General features: G+C 40.1%; 1 protein-coding gene across 1 annotated transcript in view; it reads left to right on the forward strand.

Moving 5' to 3' along the window:
- Abca13 (ATP binding cassette subfamily A member 13) overlaps positions 1–14,198 on the forward strand; it is a 437,088-nt gene that overhangs the window by 81,193 nt on the left and 341,697 nt on the right. Inside the window, exons 18-20 of the mRNA XM_071608614.1 lie at positions 1,286–3,097; positions 5,091–5,200; positions 12,043–12,161. Of these exons, the coding sequence (XP_071464715.1) occupies positions 1,286–3,097; positions 5,091–5,200; positions 12,043–12,161 (2,041 nt within the window). The remainder of the gene's footprint in view (positions 1–1,285; positions 3,098–5,090; positions 5,201–12,042; positions 12,162–14,198) is intronic.

The raw sequence follows: 14,198 nt of genomic DNA on the forward strand, positions 1-14,198 counted from the left end.
TTGATTGACAGGCGAGGCATTACTATCCGCCTCTGCCGCAACTTTTGAGTTCTCGCACTATTTTGGAGTTCTCGTGGGGATTTCCGGGGATTCCCCGAGAGTTCCCATTGGTTGGGGAAGTGCAGGAGGAAGGATTTCCGGGAGAGATATTTCCGGCTGGGGGTTCCTGGACAAGCCTCGTGGCGCGTTCGGGAGGATTCCCCGGGAGCTGTGTGAAGTATTTTCCTGCAGTTTAAAAATAAAGTTTGTTCCTGCTTCAATGGCTCGTGATTTGTGCCCAGCCAGACTGCGGCAGGTTATTAGTAAAATGTTGGAGGGAAATTACAATTTATTCCATTTTGTTACAGTCCTGACTGTAACCATGGAACCAGCAAAGACTGAATTGAAAGAATGGACTCATATAAATTTGGGCACTGGATAAGCAAGTTCAAAATCACTAGGGAAGGCTGTCAGGGGGGAAATGTCATAGCCAGCTGGAACACTAGAGGCATGAAATCAAGCTTGTGGCCCCAAATGGTGGTCAAGAGGAAGACTCAGGGGCAGGAGAGACCAAGTGCCTACCCAGCTGCGGTCAGAGTCTTTAGGTAAGGCAAGACCCACACTCTTTTACAACCAACCTTCTAGCTGATTATGTCAGGCCCACCTAGGATAATGTCTCTTCTGGCTAATTTGAAATTAACTGAGTAGGGATTTAAATCACATCTGCCAAATCTGTTTTCCAACACTAGATTAGTGTTGGATTGAATAGCTGGTAGGAGGCATATTAATGCTACAAAATGGCCTCTGACTCCTGTATATCCTTCAACTGCAGGAGGGACTCTTTATTGTGGACCACTAAGCTCAGAGACATACAAAAAAGGGCATTCTGGGCCTATTGTCTAGCCAAGTCAAGTTGATGGATTACAAAATCATCAGTGTTCAAGTGATCTGCTATTATTTTTTTAAAATTCAGAAAAATATAAATACGCTTTCTACTTCTTCAGAACCACTTTGTAATCGTTTTGCCTCTTTTCTAAATACAAAAATAAGTGGCTTTTTAAATTGTTAGGTCCAAAGAATTGTAATAGAATTCTTCATGAAATCCCTTCACTCTTCATTATTTGACAACAAAAATATTAATTGCGATATGGAATTATTTTAGCATATCATCTTTCATTCAATGTTATAATTTCATGATGTTACTTTATTATAAAACAAATAAAATAATAGTCACTATATATTTAAGTCATTTTATTGCTAATGTATTAAATATGAAATTAAAATATATATGTATATATATTTTCAGTTTTTTTCCAAAAGATAAAATTCTAGAAGTTCTGAAATTGGATCAATTTCTTACCTTGAAGAATGAAGACAAATTCATGGATTTTTTCTCAAGTTTAAAGGAGACTATATATCACTTAATCAAAAGCTCATTTATATTAGACAATGGAGAACTTTATTTTGATAACCATCAAGGAATGGAATTCATAAAAGATTTATTGCATGCCTTTGTAAGGGAAACCTCAATGAAAAATAAGTCTGAAGATAATTTCCTTACAGTGGTGAGTCAGTTGCTTTTCCATATAAATAGTACTGAGGAGCTCTTCAAACTTAACCAAAATCTCAGGTCAGTTCTTCATCTCATGAGAGAAAGTTCCACAGAGATAGCCAATCTTATGGATACTCTTTTAAACTCTCTAAATAAGGACTTCCATACCTTATGTCCTACACTCCAAGAAGTTATACTTTCTAACCTAACCAATTTGCTTTCCTTTATACATAACTCAAATCTTCTAAGAAACAGAGAAACATTAGAAATTACTAAGAGATTACTTGGTGTTATTTCTAGAGCTTCTGAAAATAGTCATGTCCTAGAACCTCTCTTAGAAATGTCTAGAACTCTGACCATGCTTTTGAGTGACAGTGCTGAGCTGAGAGATCTTGCCATATCAGTGGACTCCACTGTGAAATTTCTCAAACTAGCTAAGAAAGTTTCAGGGCAGATGGCCATGATTTTTGACACTCATTTCATCTCTAGTACCAAGGACACCATGACATTCTTTGACACTCTCTATTCCTTTATGCACCAAAGTGTTCAACATCTTGTGAAGAAAATAACTACTTTGAAAAAAGTAGATCATTTTATATTTGAAAAGATAAATGATTCATTACTGCTATTTCTTGACTTGGCCTTTGGGATGATTGGGGTCAAACCTAATATTTCACAAGACTCTGATATTTTCAGTATGTCATCTATCATACTGTCCTACGTGAACCAATCCAAGGACTTTTCTGATATTTTGGAAGAAATGGCTGAATTTTTAACTTCTACAAAAATTGATTTGGGGGTTTTGGAGCATCTTATGGTGGCATTTAGTAATGTGTCTCAAGTATTTTCTAGGGATTCTGTCAATTTATGGGAAGAAATTCTGGATTGCTTAGTTCCTATAAATAACATTACCAGTCAAATGGACTTTTTACAGCTTAATCCAAATTCTAGCCCTCAAGATACTGAGCAGGAAAGGATTCATGAAGTGATTCTTTTCTTGGATAAAATGTTAACAGAAAGCAGCACAGAAATAGGAACTTACTGGAAAATGGCGGTTAATTTTACTTTAGAAACTCTTTGGAATAGCTTGAAGAAGGATAACTGGGATGTTTTTAATCTATTGCTGACATTTGCTCAGCATCCAGATAACCTTTTGAAAACCATAGAAAGAGTTGTACAGGCCTCCAGTGGAATTGAAAGTGAGTATGGAGATTATTTAAGTAAAGGTTTTTCTCTCAATATGTCTTTGATTGAGAATATAACCCATCATCAACTTGAGAAAGCAACCCAGTTTGTGCTAAGTAGAATAGCTCTCTCCAGGAAAGGGCTCCTCCCCAACAACTCCTGGTGGGCAAATTCCATTAGAACTGTATTTCATCCAGTCTTGGAGATTTTTCTTCAGGCAGCCATTGGAAAGAATGGCATGTCGGCCAAAGAAGACTGGCCCCAACAAGATATGATGGATTTTCCTTATGGCTTCAGACCGTTATCATGTTTCAAGAAATACCTGAGGAGATTATTTGTATTGATTGAATACTGGCAAAAAGTCTCACTGACAGATGAAAGGTAATCAAACACCTAACTCCATTCCCCCCCCACCTCACTTCAGTAGCTTTATAGGAGTAACAGTGAATCAGGGTAAGTGACCTTTGACTTTCATCACGCTCTGAAGTTGGCTTCTACCATGGAGTGATTTGAGTCCATCCAGTCTTTTCTTTTCATTATTTGGCATTCAGATGATTTGGTTTCCCTCAAAAAGTTTTCAAAAGTAAATTATTCTCAAAAGCAAAATCATTGTATTCTATTTACTTGGCACATCAACAATTTTTTTTCTGTGCACATACTCTATCAAACAAGGGTCCTACTATTGGATATTTAGCCCAAGAATATGTCACCCACCTCACACAGAACATTGCAGTTGTAGTTTTAACCAACCACAGGAATGCTCCAGGCAGCTTGTTGGCTTCTGCTTTCTTTAGATTCAATCTAACTCTAAATGATTGATCACCTCTAAGCCCTTCCACTCCTAAATGTTGGGTCAAAGAAAACCTGTTCTTAAGAGTTCCAGTCCTATTAGCTGCTGTGCTCTGGAAACAATCTGCTGCCTTAGGTGGGACAACTTGCTTCTCTTGGTGTGCAGAGCCCCAGAGGTGCTGCATTTTCTGTATCTGCCCTTCCTGAATGTGAGGAGACTTTTCGGAGAGTCCATTGTCCCAGCCTGTCTCTCCCTTTATCTCAGCCCCCCATGGAGATTAGAGATACACTCTGAACCCTTGTTCATTTCTCACCAGACATACTGAGCTATTTTCTTTTAGTTCTGTTGCTATGAAACTGTCTCTCAAATCCAGTAATTTTTTATAGCTTGGAAGGATGTCCTTAGCTAATGAAACAGGTATCCCTTGGGCAAAAGAACTATCATTACCTCAAAACTTGAATGCTGGCTTCCAGATATCTCTGGCTCATCTCCTCTTTGCTTCGGATCCAAAACTGTACTGTGTGTGACTTCAGTGTTTTCTGGGAATTTTCTTTTCAGCTGGAGGTGGTCCTGACAACCCTGTTCTCCTTCATCTCAGCTTATTTATTTATTTATTTATTTTTATTGGTTGTTCAAAACATTACAAAGCTCTTGACATATCATATTTCATACATTTGATTCAAGTGGGTTTTGAACTCCCAATTTTACCCCAAATACAGATTGCAGAATCACGTCGGTTACACATCCACATTTTTACATAATGCCCTATTAGTAACTGTTGTATTCTGCTACCTTTCCCAGCTTTTGTCTCAAGTTTTTTTTTTCAGTTTGCCAGAGAGTGAATTTACACCATAGCTCTACATACCATCATGTTTTTAATACCTAGTATTTTACTTTTTGATTGATGTATGTTAGTTGTACATACTTAGGCTGTACAATGTGATATTTTAATATCTGTATGTATTTTATAATGATCAAACCAGAGTAATTAGCATACATACCTCTTCAAACAATTACCATTTCTTTGTGGTAAGAACATTCAAAATCCTCTCTTCTAACTATTTGGATATAAACAAAGCACTATTGTTATCTGAAGTTGTCTTGCTTTGCCATAGAACACCAGAGCTTCTTACTCTAACAACCCATGGAACATCCTCCCCACATCCCTACCTGGTCTCTTTCCAGCCTCTGGGAACTATTCTGCTCTGAATTTCTATGAGGACAACTTTTTTATACTCTACATATGAATGATAACATGGGATATTTGTCTTTCTGTCCCTGACTTTCCTCACTTAATATAACCGTCTTCCAGATGCATCCACGTTGTCACAGAGGCTGCCATTGTGTCTTGAGATCCTTTAATCACTTACCTTTTCATTTCAAGAGATTCAAACAAGTAGAAAACGGTTTTCTAGAGGCATAGACTGTGTTATTTGAGCTTTCCTTGTGTTCTTGTACGATATCTGTGATGGAATAGAGGGGACAATTCTTACATGTGTTACGGCCTAGCCTACTACACAGTAACAATGCTCATGTGTTGCAGATTTTTATCCTTAAATGCCATTATCTTTTTTTTTTCTTAAGTGTTGTTGAGATGTGTCGAGTTTTGCAGCAGCTGGAGAAGCCCTCTGAAGCCATCGAGATTCTTCAGAAAGTGAAGATGGTGGTTTTGCGTGTGCTCATTATCTTTGCAGGTGGGCTGATTATGTAAGATGTGCCTGATAATGCCCCTGTGCCAGTTTTGAGAGCTGGGCTGTCAGAGAGATACACAGATTTCCCATGAATTTATTTTAGGACAAAGCACAACCTTCTTATCCTGACTTTGAGACTCAAGACCTGGAGGGGTCTCGTCCATCCTCTCCAACCTCACCAGACTGCGTGCTCCAGTCAAATTGAACAATGCCTTCCTAATACTGTGTGGGGCTTTCTGTTCTCTGTATTCTTGCTCATGGAGTATGCTTCCCTGTCTCTTCCACCTAAACTCAAGCTGTGCTCTGTGTCCTAGAGGTGGGAGCATCTTGTTCAGGAGGACCGCCCCTGCCTCCTTTGCTGGCCAGATATTTAAGGAGACATTTATCAAAGGCAACTCTTCATGTTCTTATTTCTTACATCTACCCACTATTCTGGAGTCACCTTTCCTGCAGGCCGCAACTGTGTCATAACATTTGTGTGTCTGCAGTGCCTGGCATGGACTATACAGTCCCCTAGTGTATGCTGAGGGGTCCATGTAGTGACCTGAATTTCCTCCAGCCCTGGCACTTATTGCTTACATTTTCATTTCTGATACCTCCTTTTCTGCAGGAGTCTGTAGACTCACTGACAGCAGGACCAGTTTCTCATTAAATCCTGTGTCTCCATGATATTCAACATAGCGCCCAGCAATCATGAATGGTTATGTTGTCATTAAATTAATTCACCTACTAAGGTCATACTTGATGCATTCTTAGCTACACATTTCCTTTAAATGCTACTCTTGATGGAGAGTAAGTACTGTGAGCTGCATTATAGGGTAATTATTTTAGGGCTTTCTCTAATGTGTAGGCATTAAGTTGTGGTGCATATCTGAGTCCATGGAATGGACCACCTATGTTCACAGTAATTCTACTTGAACACACATGCTGCTGCCTTACTATGTCCTAGTCTCCCAGACTGGGGTCAAGGACTCTAAGTTAACTCTGAGTTAACAAGGACCCTGAGAGACTGGGTAAGATAGATGAAGAGGAGGGTAAGGGAAGAGAAATGGGGGAGCAGAAGGTGGGTCTGATCAGACCAGAGAAGAGTGAAAGGAGGACTGAGCAGGCCTTAACTTCTACTGCTGCATAGAGTTCCACCATGGCTCACCTTACTCCTTTAGCTCCCTGCTTCACCTCAGTTCATTTGATTCCATACTCTCACTCTCTTACATTTTCTGTTTTATTATTAGATTATTTCTTTTATTTAGATTACTATTTTAATCTATTGTACTACTATTTTTAGATCATTATGTCCTCTGGAAAGCTCTTCTGGACCCACCCCATCAGGTGTTAGGTGGCCCTACCTGCATTCCAATCTCAGGGCTTAATTTCCCAATTATGGCCATGACCATATGTGCTATTCTGAATGCATCTCTTCTCTGATCATAAGGGCTGTGCCTGATGGTAATAAACTTGCCCTATGGGAAATAGAGCATAAGATGCTGATATCTGATGCTTGTTAAATGAATGAGTGAGTGAATAAATGCCAGGGGCCCTCATGGGCTCATCTCTTGGTTCAAAAGCATTCCCAAGTGAGCAGTCTGTTCATATAGGAATGTTCAACCATTAGAGAGAGTAGATGGGCTGTCTATGTGTTCTGGGACCATTTTGTACAATTGAGCAAACTGTGGGGCTGGGAGGACATCATAGAGAAAAGGGTCTGGCTTACCCAGGGAGGGAAAAATCCTCCATCAGATGGGAAGAGCCCCTGGTCCCAGGGTAGATTCACTCTTGGGTCTAGGTGGCTGAAGCTAGGGGCCAGGTATGTAGAACAGCATGCACCTGAGAATAGAAAGGAGGAGAAGCGAGTCTTAGGCAGGAACCTGCATGCCAAATTCTATTTTAAAAATATACTAGGAAGAAGCTCAAATACGGTGATGGGGGTGGGAGTGAGGGCGGGAGGAGAGGATAAGCCCTTGGGCGACTCATCCCTGGAATAGGGAGCATGTCAGGTGAAATCTGAGTACTAGGGAGGTGTGCCTGCATGGCCACCGTTGTGTCTCTCCAGGGTCTAGAAAAAATGCTGACATAGACACAGTAGACACCAGAGTGATGTGTTCAGAGGACTAGGTAGGTGAGTGAGTGAGTGCCACCCTATGCCAGGCACCACGGTCCACAGGGTTGAGGCCTGTGTGTGGGCCCCTGGCCTACAAGACTGCTGCATCAGGCAGCCAGGGATTGCTGATCATGATGCAGCATTATGTCTGGCAAGGCTTCCTTCATTGTCCCCAGGTGTCCCCAGGCACAGAATCACACTGACCCTTATAGTAAGTGATGCCAGGGGAAGTGTACAATGAAGGAGCAGGTGCTCTGAGACCTGCCAGGCTGAGTTCAGCACCTCCTGCTAGCTGAGCAACTCAGGACAGGCTGCCAAGTCTGTTTCAGCCTTGAACAAAATGGGCTTCAAAGAGCATTGAGAGGATTTAATAAAACATGACAGTGAACACAGATGACCCCCACGGGCCCTTGCTCAGGGCAGGTGCCTCATGCATGACAGTGCAGGCTGAGGTTGGGTCTCCTGCATGCCATTGGGAGACCACTTCCCAATATACAAAGAGCTGGTTCACAAGTGCAAATTGGTAGTTTAGGGACAGGATTAGTTTTTATGGCTCACTCATCTCTTTTTAAAAATTAATGCAAATATTTCACTGAATCAAAGAAGGGGTTAATATTCTGAGACAAAAAAAATATATATATAAAAAAAGAGAAGAATGGAAGGAGAAAGTGGGACATGATTGAGGTAAAGGAAACCCCAGTGGACTGACAGCTGGGGACTTTGTATAGCCTTTTAAAAAAGGAAGTCCTAATTTCTAATTTGGGAGATATTACCAACAGTGAAAATGCCATCAAAGACAAAGCATTACCTATCTAAGTACACACTAGGATGGCCATAAATGATTTCAGCATGGGGGACCATGTGTGGGTAAAATTTGAATCAAACTTCTTTCTGATTCTTGAATGCTTCTCTGGCATATTGAATTCAGCCGTGTTTGAAGACATAATTATTTTTGACATTTCACAGTCAGATAAATTAATGGATTTTAAATGAATTAAACATTCCTTGGTACCTGAATTTGTATTTATTTTGCCATTCTGTGTTAACAGCTGCTAATGATGTTAGAAACAGAAAGTTAATTTTTAGTTAATTTTTACAATTTTATTTCGAGGAAACCCAAGCATGACTGTCATTTAAACTGCCACCTCACCTTCCCTATTAAACTGCCATTCCATTCTGTAGCATTGGAAGGCAGTGACAAATTTAAAGAAGGTAGAAGGGCCAACCAATGAAGAAGATATAGAGCTTAATGGACCAAAATAGGCAGATGGCTCTTGTTTCACACAAAGGGATTAGCAGTCAGATCTGTTACCCTCATTGTTAAAGTCATTTTTTTTTTTTTTTTGCCATGCTCAGAATTGATTTAGTGTCTCCACAAAGGAAGTTGTCATTTTCCTCCTCCTTGTGGCCTTAAGTCTGTCAACAATGATTGCAGGCGCGCCTGCGAAGCTCATGGAAATAGAAGAAACCTCAGTGGGCATCTCTCTAATCTTCTAGTTTCTCAAACTGGCTAATTGTGGCTCATAGATTGTGAGTTAGTTGTCCAGGGTTTTGCAATGAAGAAGAGCCTTTTGCAGCTGAGGATAATCACAGGGGGTTCATAAGGCTTGTGGGAGCAGCATGAAGGGTTTGTAAGAGAGCCGGCAGATCAGAGAAGCTAGAGAAGGTGTCTGAATGTGTCCCCAAGGCAAGAAGAGGCACCAGAGCAGCTAGAATGGACTGGAGCTGGGGCTTTGAAGAAGCACAGCTGGGAGGAGGAAGAGGGCATTCTGGGAAGTGGGAGGACCCAGGCTGAGCTGGGCTCTTGCAGGTGTCAAGACCCTTGTCACGTGTTCTTGCAATGATTCCTGTATGACATTGTGGAATCCAGGGTCAGAAGGGGACTAGATGCCTAGGCAGCCTGGCCTGCTTTCTTATAACCACATCAGTCCTGAGCTAATATCGCAGAAATGCCAGGTTGGTCTGCATTGGAGTCTCACCTGGAGGAAGCAAAGGTCCACAGAGCTTGACTAATGCCCTATGTATGAGCTTTCTCGTGGTGCATTCTCCCGCTTTGGGGTTTGAATGGCATAATTTCTACACACTTCATGTTTTTTTTCCTAAAGCAGAGGGTCCATTTATACTCAAAGATAAATTCTGGCATGTTTGACAATTTACTTTCTTATTCCACATTTTAATAAGAAATTACTTAAGAAACACATTTAACATTTTCTACAATAAAGAAAACTGTCTTAAGAATTGTGAAATATATATTTAATGGGAAAAGATAAACAAGGCATCAAGGTTGGATGTTTCTAGAAAGAATGCATTCTGTATTGCATATGTTCAAAACTGTTTTTTAATTAATGAATTTTATTTTTGGGGCAGTTTTATGTTTGCAAGAAAATTGAGCAGGGAGTACAGAAAAATCCAGTATACTCCCTACCCAAGGAGCACAGCCCCCTCCCCCACTGTCAACAGCCTTTATCAGAGTGGCATGTTTGTTACAACTGATGAACCTATAGTGACATGTGACTATCACCCAGAGTCCAATACAGTTTACTCCAAGTGTTGACGTTCCTTGGATTTTAACAAATCTACATGACATAAATCCCCCACCTTAGTATAATACACAATCATTTAGCTGTCCCCCCAAAATCCTCTGTGCTCCACCTACTCATCCTTTCTTTCCTCCTAACTTCTGGTAACCAGTGATCTTTTCACTGTTTCCATAATTTTGCCTCTTCCAGAATGTCATAGGGTTGAAATCTCATGGTGCACAGCCTGCTCAGATTGGATACTTTTGTGCTCAAATTGTTTTAAAAATGACTTTTGAGAAATAATGTAATCATTTATTAAAAATAATTTTTCACTATTTGTTGCTCATAAAGATGAATTTTATTTTCTATAATGTCCAATCATCTAGAAGGTGCAGTGCCACGTGCTGTGTGCTGGCCGCACATGACAGCAGAGGAGAGAGTCCTGCAGTGGACGATCATGCAGGGAGCTGAGCTGACATGGATCTGCACAGACAGGGAGTGGGAGGGCTGTGGTCAGGGTGGGTAGGGGGCTGTGTTCCTGAGGCTGAACTGTGAAAGGAAGGTAGGTTTGGGAGAGGAAGTCCCAGTAGAAGGTGCAGACAGACTAAGCAGAAAGTAGGGACCCTCTAGGGAGTGAAGGCAGCTAGTGGCTCTGAAAAAATTTTGAATGCAATCTTGAGCCTTTGGGCAGATTTCCCTTTCTGACCATTTCATTTTTTGAAGAAGAGCCCTGTGGCTCAGAGCAGAAGGCAGATTACAGAGGTGAGATATGGGTGGGAGCTTCTAGGAGTTTGGCATGTGACCTGGGGTGCTGGATGAAGGCACAGAATCTAGAGAAACTGGGAGGTAGAGTGAAAAAATGGAGAGATTGGTTGTATGGAAAGACCTAGGCCTCCATGTGCAGACATGTGAGGCACTTGAGAGAAAGAAAGAGGTTACTATTTACTTCAAGACAGAAGGTAAAAACCAGGACTGTCCTGGTCAATCTGGGGACAAATGGGTATTGTTTTATTCAACTTTGTATCTCTGTGACCCAAAGACAAAAATAATTTAGAGAAAGAAAAGTTTATGTGGTTCACTGTTTCAGAGGTTCAGTCCATGGTTGGCTGACTGCAAAGCTCTGGGCTTGAGTTTATGAGTTTATGCAGGACATCTTGGTGGAAGGGCATGGCAGAGGAAAGCATCTCAGGAGAAGGAAACCAGGTAGGATAGACAGAGAGGGAGAGAAGGAGAGAGAGAGAGAGAGAGAGAGAGAGGGGGGGGGGGGCACTCTCCAAGTGACCTACTTCCTCCAGTCACATCCTACCAGATTAATCCACTGATTAGGTTACATCTCTCATAATCTAATCATTTCACCTCTGAAAATTCTTGCATTGTTCCACACATAAACTTCTGGGGGATACCTCATATATGAACCATAATAGAACTCCACTTATAGGAAATATAGGAAGAAGGGCCAGTTTGGGGAGGTAGAGGTTGGAAATGGATTTCTATATAATAAATTCAATTTGGGAAAAACTCTTTCATTACATTTGAACTTTAAAAGACACAACCTTAATGGATAAAGGGAATGTGGAATGTATAAATAATGGAATATTACTCAGTTGTTAAGAAGAATAAAATTGTCATTTGCAGAAATATAGATGGAACTAGAAGACTTTATACAAAATAATCAGGCACAGAAAGATAAATACTCATGATTTAACTTATTCATAGAAGCTAAAATATTGATCTCATAGAGTTAGAGAGCTGAATAATATTCACCAGAGACTTGGGAATGTATAAGGAGAGAGGGATGTTGAAACAGATGGCTCATGTATACAGAGGTGCAGTTGGATAGGGGGAGTAACTTGTGGGGTTCTATAGTACAATAGACACAATTAGTTGAATATTGCAATATGACTAGTATAGAGGGTTTTGAATATTCCCAACATAAAGAAATGATAAATGTTTGAGATAATACATATGCCAGCTATCCTGATCTGATGGTTAACCCTCATATATATGTACTGAAGAGCTGCCTTATATCCTATGCACACGTACGATTACTTTGTGTCAATTAAAAAAAATAAAGACATAGCTTTGTCCTTATTATCTGAAAGTTCATCTTGATTTAAGAAATTTTTAGGAATTTGCATTGTTTTGAATCTTGAAGAAATGATTCTGTGGGACTGGAGAGTTCTGGAAAAGACTGCTTACTAATTACTTTTCTCTGTTTCCTCTGGCAGAAAACCCTTCCTTGACTAAGGACATTTTGTGTGCTACTCTGAGTTGCAAGCAAGGTGGGATAAGGCATCTCATTTTATCTGCTATCCAAGGGGTCACTTTGGTGCACAACTACTATCAGGTTTGTCATCTTCTATTTTTCAGAGAATGTCATATTCATTACTGAGGGCCCCTGCAAGGCAGTCAAGGTATTGCAAGCTTGCAGCAAGGTCCTTATAACCAGAGCAATTGTGTCACATATAGTCATGGTGAAAGTTAGGCTTGCAAAATGAGGCCTCACTCTTTCTGTCGTTCAGGTTCTTTCAGTCTGTGCAGAAGTTGACTGGCATTGAGTTGTGGGAGCTGCTTTTTCACATACCAGGAATTTCACAAGCTGGTTGTTAAGCGCCAACATCATTAACAATCAATTTATATAAATATATGATTACATAAATTGGGTTAAAAATAAAGTTAATAAATACTCATTAACTCCAAACTATTTTAGTATATTTTATTGATATCTGTTCTTCTGATATCATTTGCTTCTGTGGCATCTACCTCATGGAAACACTATATGGTCACATTTAGTGATGTCATGTTGAAGGCTTGAACTAGGCAATGTGGGAGTGTTTACACCCTGGGAATTGGCAAGTACTACAAATCAGATCTTTTATTTATTGATTTTTTTTTTTGAGAGCTAGTTTTTAAACATTTGCCAGTCCATCCCCAGGCAGGGACTCCAAATAACGTTGAATTGTGGAATATGACTTTCATCTTGGACCCACTCTTTTGCTTGGAATTAAGGACCACTGGGCCCACACACAGACTCAATGGAGTTTTTCCACACAGTCTGCCTTTCTGCTAGGACCAGCTCTGAACTTCTTTATTGTTTTTATGCTGACTGTACCCAATGATATGTCCAGTGAGTGTGGCATTATCCCAGAAAGTGAAAAGAGGAATGATACCAAAGTAGATCAAGACTGAGCTTCTGCAGTAGTGTGAGAAGAGTATGAGAGCTGTTGATCCTGATTTCTCCAGCTTTTGGAGGAGTAGCATATGCGAGCAGATACCCTTAAGAGTCCTGAGAGATAATTGCCACTGCAGCCCCTGTAGTTTGTCATATTTTCATTGATATACTTAAGCCATCAAATTATTATTATTATTATTATTATTATTATTATTATTACTGGGGATTGAACCCAGAGCCTTGTGCATATGAGGCAAGCACTCTACCAACTGAGCTATATCCCCAGCCCATTAGACCATAAAATTTTTAATTTCAGATTCTGCAGATCTTTGTCAGGTATGGGTTGAGCATTCTTAATCCAAAAATCCTAAATCCAAAATTCTCCAAAATCTAAAACTTTGAGCACCAACATGACAGACACCACAGATAGAAAATATCACACCTGACCTCATGGGACAGGACACAGTCAGAACAAGGACACACGAAAGTGACTTCCAGGCTATGTGTACAAAGTGTGTGCAAAGCATAAATGAATTTCATGTGTAGACTTGGGTCCCATTCCTAAGAAATGTATGTGCATTGTGTATGTGCAAATATTCCAAAATCCAATAAAATCCTCAAAACTTTAGGTCTCAAGCATTTTGAATAAGCATACTCAGCCTGTATTAAATGTGAATAAAGAAAAAATACTTGCAGCTTTTGAATGCTGAGAGAAGTTTGTGATAATAAAACAGGCAAGACACTCCAACTTTTGAAACAACTAACTCAAAAGATCATATTTTTATTTCAAATTATTATATGGTTGTCAAGAATTCTGACTGGTAATAGGTTAGCTTAGATGAAGAGCTGAAGTTCCTTCCTCTGATGACAAACAAAGAATGTTGCTATCTCAGGATGCAAAACCGTTAGAATGTGCCCATTAGACCACCAAATGGAGACTTTTAGAAATATAGTTCTTTCCCAGGATATGGGATGCAAAATCTCCTGTGCCTGATAAAGGCAGACAAAGGGCACAGTGCCATCTTTACTGTTTCAATATCTAAATAGTTTAACACACTGTTTTCCCAGTTCCTTTTGGAAGTGAAAGTCCCCACTGACTGAATTGATAAGCTCAAGGTTCAGTGTCTCAGCTCCTTACTCTGCTGTTCTGCTTTCCTGATGGCGGAAAGCAGCTATCAGAAGCTAAATGGGGTTCAAAAATAAGTTTCAAAA

Source organism: Marmota flaviventris, chromosome 1, assembly GCF_047511675.1.
Source record: "Marmota flaviventris isolate mMarFla1 chromosome 1, mMarFla1.hap1, whole genome shotgun sequence".
Lineage (NCBI taxonomy): Eukaryota > Metazoa > Chordata > Mammalia > Rodentia > Sciuridae > Marmota > Marmota flaviventris.